This window comes from Micromys minutus (assembly GCF_963924665.1).
Source record: "Micromys minutus genome assembly, chromosome: X".
NCBI classification, from domain to species: Eukaryota; Metazoa; Chordata; class Mammalia; order Rodentia; family Muridae; genus Micromys; species Micromys minutus.
The window spans coordinates 17807283-17819469 of NC_137970.1; the positions used below are offsets into that span (position 1 = coordinate 17807283).

Consider the following 12187-nt stretch of genomic DNA (forward strand, 5'->3'; position numbering starts at 1 on the left):
AAAGATAGAGGTTGAGACAGTGATGGAGACAGAGATAGTGATGGAGATAGAACTAGAGATAGAGATAGTGATGGAGATTGAGATAAAGATGGAGATGGAAAAAGAAATGGAGATAGAGGTAGACATGGAGTGGAGATGAAAATAAAGATAGTTGTAGTGATGGAGATAGACATGAGAATAGTGGTGGAAATGGAGATAGAGATAGTGATGGAGATCAAGATGGACATGAAGAACGAAATAGAGATGGTGATAGAGATAGAGATGGAGATAATGATGGAGATAATGATGGAGATGGAGATACAGAGAGAGATAGAGATAGTGATGTGGATAGGGACAGAGATAAAGATGGAGATAGACATGAAGATGGAGAAAGAGATACAGATCAAAATAGAAATCTTGATGGAGATGGAAATGAAAAATAATAATGGTGAAATCGATACAGATAATGTTAGAGATGACAATAGAGATATGATATTTATAGAGTTTGATATGGAGATGGTGGTAGAGATAGAGATGGAGATAGAGATAAAGATAGAGATGGTGATAGACAGAGAGAGGTGGTGATAGAGATAGAGATGGAGATGAAGATAGAGATAGAAATAGAAATACTGATGTAAATAGAAATAGAGATGAAAAGGAAGATAGAGATAGTAATGGAGATAGAGATAAAAAAATTTATGGAAAGGGACATGAAAATGGAGATGGAGATGGTGATACAGTTAGAGATAGTGATAGAGATGCAGATAGATATGGAAATGAAGATTGAAATGGAAATGGAGATAAATATATAAACAGAGATAGTGATGGAGATGGTGATGAAGATGGAGAAGGAGATAAAGATAAACATAGTGATGGAGATAGAAATGGAGATGGAAATGGAGACAGAGATAGAGATAGTGATGGAAATAGAGATAGAGATTGAGATGGTGATAGAGATCGGAATAAAGATGGAGATGCAAGTGGAGATTTAGATTTGGATAGAAATTGTGATGTAAATATATAGAGAGATAGAGATGTAGATATAGATAGAGATAGTGATGGAGATAGAAATAAAGATAGAGATAGTAATGGAGATAGAAATGTAGATTGAGATTTGGATAAAGATTGTGATGTAAATATATAGTGAGATAGAGATGGAGATAGAGATAGTGATGGAGATGGAGATAGAAATGAATATAGAGATGAAGATGGAGATGCAGACGGATATGGTGATGGAGACGGAGACAGAGATAGTAATGTCAATAAAGATAGAGATGGAGATAGATATAAAGATAAAGATAGTGATAGAGATAAAGATAGAGATTCTGATAGAGGTAGAAATGAAGATATTGATGGAGAATGAGATGGAGATAAAGATGGAAATAGAGATAGTGATGAAGAGATAGAGTTAGAGATAGACAGATGAAGATGGAGATAGAGATAGAGATAAATATGGAGATGAGATGGAGAAAGTGATGGACATGGACATTGAGATAGAGATAATGATGTAGATAGAGACAGAGATGGCATGGAGACAAATACAGATAGAGATAAAGATATAGAGTTAGTAATGAAGTTGAAGATAAGAGATGAAGATTGTAATGGAAATGGAGATAGTGATGGAGATAGAGATAAAGATGGAGATTGGCATAGTGATGGGGATAGGAATAGAGAAACAAATGAAGATGGAGATAGAGGTGGATATAGAGATAGAGATAAAGATAGTGATGTAGATAAAGATAAAGTTGAAGATCTAGGTGGAAATCGAGATGTAGATGCAGATAGACATAGTGATATATTTAGAGATAGAAATAGAGATAGAGATGGATATAAAGAAGGAGATGTAGATGAAATGGAGATAGAGATGGAGATAGAGATATGGATGTATAAAGAGACAGAGATGGTGAAGAGGCAGAAATAGAGATAGACATGGAGATATAAATGGATATGAGGATAGAGATATTGATAAAGATAGAGATCTAGATTGAGATTGAGTTGGAGATGGTGATAGAGATGGAGTTAGAGATAGAGATAGTTATGAAAATGGTTATAGAGATGGAGTTGGTGATAGAGATGGAGATTGAGATGAAGATGGAGATTGAGACAGAGATGTAGATAGGAATAGTGATAGAGACAATGATGGAGATAGATATGGTGACAGTGATGGAGATGGAGATTGAGGTAGTGATGAAGGTGGTTATAGAAATGGATTTGTTCATGGAGATGGAGATAGACAGATGGAGATGCGGATGGTGACAAAGATGGAGATAGATATATTGATGGATATAGAGATGGAGATCATGATGGAGATGGACTCTGTGGAGGTGGATTTGGTGGTGGAGGTGAAGGTGAAGATGGTCTTTGTGATGGAGATGGAGATAGAGATAGAAAGATATATAGTGATATATATGGAAATAGAGATGGAGATGATGGTGGAGATGGATGTGAAAATAAAGATGGAGATAGAGATATAGATAGAGATAGTGATGGAGATAGATATAGAGACAGAGATAGAGACAGTGATGGAGATGCAGATAAAGATGGAGATGGTGATAGGCATTGATATAAACATATTGATGGAGATAGAAATGGAGATAGGGATGGAGATGAAAATGGAGATGTAGATGGATATAGAAATAGAGATAGAGATGGAGATAGAAATAGAGATAAAATTATGATGTAAATGCAGATAGAGATGGAGGTGGTGATGGAGATTGAAATAGAGATAGAGATACTGATATTTATAGAGATGGAGATAGTGATGGAGTCAGAGATAGAGACAGTGATGAGATGCAGATAGAAAAGGAGATGGTGCTGGAGATACTGATGAAGATAGAGATAAAGATAGTGATGGTGATGGAGATAGAATCAAGATAAGAAGGATATGGAGATAAAGCTTGAAATGGAGATGAAGTTTGACATGGAGGTGGAGATAGAGAAATACAAGACAGAAATGAAGATAGAGATGGAAAATTAATGGAGATGGAGATACACATAGAAATAGAGATAGTGATGTAAATAGGAACATAGAGAAATACGCAGGTAGACAGAAACAGACATGGGGAAAGAGATCAAGATAGAGATGGAGATGGTGATGGAAATGGATATGGAGATAGAGATAAAGATAGAGCTGGAAAAAGAGATAGTAATGAGATACAGATGGATATGGTGATGGAGATAGTGGTAAAGATAGTGATTGAGGTAGACATACAGATAGTGATGGAAGTGGAAGTAGAGATGTATATGGTAATGGAGATTGAGATGAATATAGAGATAATATCAATAATGGGGACTGAGTTAGGGATAGGGTTGGAAATGGAAATGGAAATAGAAATGGAGATGGAGGTAGAGATAGAGTTAAAGATAGTTGTGGAGATAGAAATAAGGAAAGACATGGAGATGGAGACAAAGAATGAGATAAAGATAGTGATGTAGATAGAGACAGAGATGGACATGGAGATGACAATAATGATCTGGATAGAGATAGAGACAGTGATGGAGATGCAGATAGATTGGGAGATGGTGATGGAAATGGATATAGATATGGATATGGAGATATAGATAGAGGTAGAGATAGTTATATTGATGGAGATTGAGATAGAGATGGAGATGGTAATGAAGATGGACATGGAGATAGAGATAAAGATAATGATGAAGATAGAGATAGTGATGGAAATAGAAATGGAGATGGAGATTAAAGTGGAGATGTAGATGGAGATAGAGATAGTGATGTAGAGAGAGATGGAGATGAAAATGGAGATGGTAATGGTGATGGAGACTGAGATGGAGATAGAGATAGTGATGGATATGTTTATAGAGATGAAAACGGTAATGGAGATGGAGATCACGATGAAGATGGAGATGGTGAAAGAGATCGAGATAGGGATAGTGATAGAGATATAATGGAGATCAAGATGGAGTTGGAGATGAACGTTGAGATGGTAATATAGGTGGAGATAGAGATAGTAATGGAGATGGAGATGGAGATGAGATATGGATGAAGATGAATACAGGTATAGATATATTGATGGAGATAGAGATAGAGAGAGATGGAGATAGAGATGCATTGAGATCCAAAACAGCCAGGTCTACACAAAGAAACCCTGTCTCAAATCTTGCATTCCACTTGTCTCAACAAGGGTTAGTCAATGAAGCACAGCCTAAGCTATGGGTCATATAGAACATGCATGATGCCAGGGCATGCCCTCTGAGACAGGACTGAATCCAATCACATTTTGTAGAGTGTGTAAAGTCTTAAAGGAAACCTTAAAGAAGAGGCTATTTCTTTCAAAAGACACCAGTATCTGACCAATAAGAAATGATGATCTGCATGCTCCACTTGCTGAAATTCTGTCCTGGTGTTTCTCATGGCACACATACCCAATACTGAAGGCAAACCATGCTCAAATAGATATTCCAAATACAAATCGTGCTGAATCCTTTGCTTGTCAGTGAGTTGGTACCATAAACAAAGCAAAACAAACAAAAATCAAAATACAACACAACAAAACAAAATGAAAAATAGCTGCAGGAAGTAGTTTTAAACTAAGGTTTCCATCCCTGAATCCATGAGAGGCTCTTTTTGTAATGTGTGTCTGGGTGTCCATAGATGTTCCAGGAGTGTGTACAGCATGAGTTGTTTCCAATAGTCCCTTTGTGTTTCTAATATGATTTTCTTCCCTTCGAAAAGATGGATGCAGAGCAACATCAAGAGAGTTCAAAATCACCTCAAAAGAAAGTGAAGACAGTTGAATTCAAGAAAAAGAAACATGTCAGGTTTCTGTTACCCTGCAAAGCTGACTTGAAAAAGAAATCCTCTTCCCCACGAGATGTAGTAGATGCTATGTTCAGATGTGAATGCCACTGCTGCCAGAAGTGTGTGGGGAACACATCCAGGGTCTCCATGGAAACTGGGACAGAAATAACCTCTCAGTCAACTCCCTGGGAAAAGCTAACACTAGACCTCAGTAACTTGACACTCAACCCTCAGACCACCCAGCCCCATCTTGTACAAGACACCACACCGAAAGGAGAGAACAAAACGCAGTGGCAGCGGAAAAGCAGAAGGATGCTTCAAAATGTTCTCCACGAATGGACAGAATGACTCTGACACTGTCATCCTCACGAGAAGGAAGATCCAAACCTACAGGATCGTGAACATCAACATCTTTTTGGGAGCATGGTCAGGAGGAGTAACTATGTCCAACCTGGTGACACTAATACAGCTGGATCGCGAGTCTAATCTATTCCACAAATGTAGTCATCTTTCCTTAGAAGTTTTGGCATTCTTCCTGAGGCATTCTAGGAAGAGATGCTCCTCAGCACGGACAACCACATAGCGATGCTTCTATACTCCCCATGCTGCTGTCCCCATGGGGCTAGCTAGCATTTCCCCTTCTCGGGTTTTCGGCTTTTCCTCCCTTACTTGTTGCCAATAAATTGAGAACAACTATGTAGGGTTTTGGATTTGCTCTTTACAAACTGCTTCCATTCCATTTTATTGACTCAAGCCCATAAGGAGTGCTAGGTCTAATGGAGGGGTGGTGTGTTTTGTGTGTGTGTGTGTGTGTGTGTGTGTGTGTGTGTGAAATTTTTGTTTCAAGACTGTTATAGACGCAGAAGAATCAGAGCATGTAGAGCCCTCTTCATCTAGTTAGTTCCCTTTTAGTTTACCTTCAGTTATACAGCAACATATCAAAAGCAGGGCACTGGTATTTGTTTAATGAGTGTGTAGAGCTTTCTGTCTCTGTATCCTATGTGTAAATCCACGCAAGACCACCATAACCAAGTGTCACATCTGTCCCATCAGGAAAGTCTGAGTCATGCTAGATTTTAGGATGAGATCCAATATTGTGCTTAAAACTGACGCATCACAGCATTGATTACTATTTCCATAGTCGTTTCATTTCAAGAATTTCATTTAAAAATATTTGGTTCTGTCCTTTTCTTTTCATTACCAAATACTTGCTGGCATATGTCAAAATCCCATTCTTTAGAAATTCACCTTGTTGGCAAATTATTTGCCCAGCATATGTTGGGCCCTATCTTTGAGTACCCTGCACCAGGGTTAGAAATATGAGATGAACCCTCTACTCCTAGTCCTTTCATGGCTTTGTGCCATACAATGATTTTGGCATATAGCTGGTTCTCTTGCTCATTTGCCAGAAGGGCATTTTGGTTTCCAGATTTTGGCTCCCTAGTATGAAAACAGTTGCCCTGAACAATAGAATGAAGGGTTTTGCATGAACATAATCTTCCCATGGGACAAAGACCCAATCTCTGGATAACGTGGCTAGTATAGATATTTCATATAAATATTTGCACACACACACACACACACACACACACACACACACACACACACACAAAGTATTCTCTCTATTTACATTACAGATGTTATCCTCTTACTCCCAAACCCATTCCTTTTCCCCCTTCCATTGATTTAATAAAGGTGGCCCCTCTCCCAAACAACCTCTCCCACCTCAGTGACTTGGCATTCCCCTACACAGGAAAAATGAAACTTGGCTGGACCAAAGGCCTCTGCTCCCATTGATACCAGAGAATGCCATCCTCTGCTACATATGTACATGGAATCATGGGTCTCTCCATGTGAACTCATTTGTTAGTGTTTTAATTTCTGGTAACTGTGGTAGGTTTGGTTAGTTGATCATTTTGTTCTTCCCATGAGGTTGCAAACACTTTCAGTTCCGTCATTCTTATTCTTAACTCATTCGTTGGAGACCCTTTGTTCAGTCCGATGGGTAGGTGCAAGCATCCTTCTCTGAATCAGTATGGCTCTGGAAGAACCTCTGAGGAGGCAACCATATCATATCAGGTTCCAGCCAGTAAGCATGAATTGGCATCAGAAATAGTGCTTGGGTATAGTGGCTGCAAATGGTGTGGATCCCCAGGTGAGGCAGTCCTTTGCTGATCTATTCTCCAATCCCTGCTCCTCTATTTGTCTCTTTATTTCCTCCCAGGAGTGTTTTGTTCTTCCTACTAAGAAAGACTGAGGCATCAACCCTCTGGCTTTCCCTCTCTTTGAGCTTCATAAGTTCTGTGAATTATTTCTTGGGTATTCAGAGCTTTTTGGACTAGTATCTGCTTATCAGAAAGAACATATCATGAGAGGTTTTTTTTTTGTTTTTTTGGTTTTTTTTTTTTTTTTTTTTTTTTTTTTTTTTTTTTTTTTTTTTTTTTTTTTTTGGTGACTGGGTTAGCTCATTCAGGATGACAGCTTTAAATATAAAGTTCCATATATTTGCCTAGGAATTTCATGAAGTCGTTGTTTTTAATAGCTGTGTAGTACTCCATTGGGTTAATATACAACAATTTCTGTATCCATTTCTCTGTTGAAGGACATCTGGGTTATTTTCAGCTTCAGACTATTATAAATAAGGCTTCTAAAACATGGTGGAACATGTCTCCCACTTATATGTTGTATCTTCTTTTGGGTATATGCCCAAGAGTGGTATAGCTTAGTCCTGAGGTAGCACTATGTCTAGTTTTTTGAGCAACTGCCAGACTGATATCCAGAGTGGTTGTAACACCTTGCAGTCTCTCCAACAGTGAAGTGTTTCTCCTTCTCCACATACTCACCAGCATCTGGTGTCACCTGAGATTTTATCTTAGCCATTCTGAATGATGTGAGGTGGAATCATGGGGTTGTATTGATTAGCTTTGATTAGATTCCCTGATGACTAGGAACATTGAGCATTTCCCCCTTTTTTATTAGATACTCTGTATTTGCATTTGAGATGTTATCCCTTAACCCTTCCCTACTCCTGTTCCCCCTCCCCCTCCCCCTCCATTTGCTTTCACAAAGGTGCACTCCCTCCTGATCACCCTCTCTACCCCATTGCCTTGGCATTCCTCTACACTGGAAAAACATGCCCTCCATAGAACAAAAGCCTCTTCTCACATTGATGCCAGAAAATGCTATCTTCAGCTACATATGCAACTGGATCCATCGATCTCTCAATGTGTGCACAAAGGTTGGTGTTTTACTCCATGGGAGTTTTGGAGGTTTGGGTTGGTTGATAATGTTCTTCCCATGAGGTTGCAACCACTTTCAGCTCCTTAGGTCATTTCTTTATCAACTTCATTGGGATTCCTGAGTTCAGACAGGTGGTTAGCTGCAAGCATGCTCAGCTGTATCTATATGACTCTAGCATAGTCCCTGAGGGGGCATCTCTGTCTGGTTCTTGCCAGTAAGTACTTTTTGGATCAGCTATAGTGCTTGGATTTGGTAACTGTTTATGTGGCAAATCCCAAGGTGAGGCAGATTCTGAGTGGTCTTTTTGTCAATCCCTGTTCCTCTATATGACTTTGCATTTCCTACCATGAGAGTTTTGTTCTCTTTTATAAGGCATCCCCATTATGGCCTTTCTTCATTTTAAGCTTAATAATGTCTGTGAATTGTTTCTTGATATTGGGCATTCAGAGCTTCCTGGAGCTAGTATCTGCTTATCAGTGAGTGCATACCATGTATATTATATTGTGACTGGGTTACTTCACTCAGGATGATAGTCTCTAGTTCCATCTATTTGCTTATGAATTTCATGAAGTCATTGTTTCTAATAGCTGAGTAGTACTACATTGTGTAAATGTACCACAATTTCTGTATCCATTCATCTATTGATGGACATCTGGGTCCTTTCCAGCTTCTGGCTATTATTCATAAGGCTGTTATAAACATGGGGCATGTGTCCTTATTGTATGTTGGAGCATCTATGGGGTATATTCCCAGGAGTGAACTACCTGGGTTTTCAGGTAGTACTATGACCAATTTTCTGAGGAACTACCAGACTGGTTTCTAGAGTATATGTACCAGCTTATACCTCACCAAGAGTGGAGGAGTGTTCCTCTTTCTCCACATCCTCTCCAGTATCTACTGTAACCTGAATTATTTTATCTTAGCCATTCTAAATGGTGTGAGGTGGAATCTCGGGGTTGTTTTGATTTGTACTTCCCTGATGATTGGGAATGCTGAGCATTTATTTAGGTGCATCTCAGACATCTAATATTCCTCAGCTGATAACTCTTTGTTTAGCTCTGTAAGCCATTTTTAATAGGATTATTTGATTCTCTATATTCTAGTTTCCTAATTTCTTTACATGTATTGGATACTAGAATGTTATCAGATGTAGAATTGGTAAAGATTCTTTCTCACTCTGTTGGCTACAGTTTTGTCTTCTTAACAATGTTCTTAGCCTTACAGAAGCTTTGCAATTTCATGAGGTCACATTTGTTGATTCTTTATCTTAGAGCATAAACCACTGGTGTTCTGTTCTAGAAAATTTCCTCTGTTCCTATGTGTTCTAAGGTCTTTCCCAATTTTGCTTCTAATAGTTTCAGTGTAGCTGGTTTTACTTGGAGATCTTTGATCCACTTGGACTGGAGCTTTATACAAGGAGATAGAAAATGATCAATTTTCATTCCTCTGCATGCTGAATGCCAGTTGAACCAACACCATTTGTTGAAGAGGCTGTCCTTTTTCCATTGGATGTTTTTAGCTCCTTTGTCAAAGATCAAGTGACCATAGGTGTGTGGGTTCATTTCTAGGTCCTCAATTCTGTTTCATCTATCTATCTGGCTATCTCTGTGCCAATACCATGCAGTTTTTATCACAATTGCTTTGTAATATAGCTTGAGATCAGAGATGGTGATTCCCCAAGAAGTGTTTTTATTCTTGAGAACATATTTTGCTATTCTAGGTTTTTTGTTATTCCATGTGAACTTGCAAATTGCTCTTTTTAAATCTATGAAGAATTGAGTTGGAATTCTGATGGGGATTGCATTGAATTTGTAGATTGATTTTGGCAAGATGGCCATTTTTACAATGTTGATCCTGCCAATCCATGAGCATGGGAGATCTTTCTATCTTCTGAGATATTCTTTAATTGCCTTTTCCAGAGTCTTGAAGTTCTTGTCATGCAGTTCCTTTACTTCCTTGTTTAAGGTCACCCCAAGTTATTTTATAGTCTTTGTGACTATTGTGAATGGTCTCAATTCCCTAATTTCTTTCTCAGCATGTTACCTATTGAGTGGAGGAAGGAGTTTGATTTGTTTGAGGTAATTTTATAGCCAGCCACTTTGCTGAAATTTTTTATTAGTTGTAAAAGTTCTCTGGTGGAATTTTTGGAGTCACTTAATTATACTATCATATCATCTGCAAATAGTGATGTTTTGACTTCTTCCTTTGCAATGTGATTTTCTTAGATTTCTTTTTGTTGTCTAATTGCACTGGCCAGGACTTCCAGTACTATATTGAATATGTAGAAGGAGAGTGGGCAGCCTTGTCTAGTTCTTGATTTTAATGGGATTGCTTCAAGTTTCTTTCCATTTAATTTGATCTCGGCTATGGCTTTGCTATATATTGCTTTTACTATGTAAATGTATGGCCCTTGGACTCATGATCTTTCCAAAACTTTTATCATGAAGGGGTGTTGTATTTTGTCAAATGCTTTCTCTGCATCTAGTGAGAGAATCATGAGGTTATTTACTTTGAGTTTGTTTATATTTTGGTTTATGTTGATGAATTTCTGTATGTTGAACCTGCATCCCTGGGATAATGCCTACTTGATCATAGTAGATGATTGTTTTGATGTATTCTCAGATTCGGTTTGCAAGAATTTTATTGAGTATTTTTGTATTGGTGTTCATGAGAGAAATTTTTCTGAAGTTCTCTTTCTTTGTAGTATCTTGGTGTGGTTTAGTTCTAAGCATAATTGTGGCTTCAAGAAATGACTTGGGTAGTGTTCCTTCTGTTTCTATTTTGTGGAATAGTTTGGAGAGTATAGGTATTTGGTCTTCTATAAAAGTCTGATAGAATTCTCCACTAAACCCATCTGATCCTGGGCTTTTATTGGTTGGGAGGCTTTTGATGACTGCTTCTCTTTCTTTATGTGTTATGGGACTGTTTAGATGGTTTATCTGATCTAGAGTTAACTTTGGTATCTGGTACCTGTCTTAAAATTTATCCATTTCCTCCATATTTTCCAGTTTTGTTAAGCATAAGCTTTTGTAGTAGGGTCAGATTATTTCTTGAATTTCTTCAGTTTCTCTTGTTATGTCTCTCATTTCATTTATGATTTTGTTAATTTGGACAGTGTTGCTGTTTCTTCTAGTTAATCTGGCTAAGGGCTTATCAATCTTGTTGATTTTCTCAAAAAATCACCTCCTGGTTGTGTTTTTCCTTTGTATAGTTCTTTTTTTCTCTATTTGGTTGATTTCTGCTCTGAGTTTGATTATTTCTTTCCATTTGCTCCTTTTGGGTATATCTGCTTCTTTTTGTTCTAGGGCTTTCAGCTATGCTGTCAAACTGCTAGTATATGCTCTCTCCAGTTTCTTTCTGGAGGCACTCAGAACTATGAGTTTTCCTCTCAGTACTGCTTTCATTGCATCCCATAATTTTGGGTATGTAGTGGTATAATTTTTGCTAAATTCTAAAAGAAAAATTCTTTCTTTTTTTTTTCTTTCTTTCTTGACCATGTTGTCATTGAGAACAGCATTTTTCAGCTTCCATGTGTATGTGGGATTTTTGTTGTTTTTGTTGTTATTAAAGACAAGCCTTAGTCCATAGTGATCTGATTGGATGCATGGGAGTATTTTGATCTTCTTGTATCTGTTGAGGCCTGTTTTGTGACTATATGGTCAAGTTTGGAGAAGGTACTATGAGATGCTAAGAAGAAAGTATATTCTTTTGTTTTAGGATAAACTGTCCTGTAGATGTCTGTTAATTCCAGTTGTTTCATAACCTCTGTTAGTTTCACCATGTCTCTATTCAGTTTCTGTCTCCATGATCTGTCCATTGATGAGAGTGGGGTGTTTAAGTCTCCCACTATTATTGTATGTGGTGTAATAAATGCTCTGAGCTTTAGTAGAATTTCTTTTATACATGTGGGTACCCTTGTATTTGGGGCATAGATGTTCAAGATTGAGAGTTCATCTTGATAGATTTTTTCTGTAATGAGTAAAAAGAGTCCTTCCTTATCTATTTTGATAACTTTTGGTTGAAATTCTATTTTATGTGATATTAGGATAGTTACTCTAGCTTATTTTCTGGGACCATTTGCTTGGAAGGTTTTTTCCCAGCCCTTTACTCTGAGGAAGTGTCTTTCTTTGTCTCTGAGATGAGTTTCCTGTATGCAGCAAAATGCTAGATCCTGTTTCCATATCAATTCTGATAGTCTATGTCTTTTGATTG

General features: G+C 37.8%; 1 protein-coding gene across 1 annotated transcript; it reads left to right on the forward strand.

The window, feature by feature from the left end:
• Positions 1-4669: 4669 nt before the first annotated feature.
• LOC308414310 (uncharacterized protein) lies at positions 4670-5083 on the forward strand (the record flags this gene model as incomplete). The annotated part of the gene is made up of 1 exon (XM_080909538.1): positions 4670-5083. One exon carries the CDS (start codon positions 4670-4672, stop codon positions 5081-5083), a length of 414 nt encoding a protein of 137 aa, XP_080765664.1.
• Positions 5084-12187: the final 7104 nt, after the last annotated feature.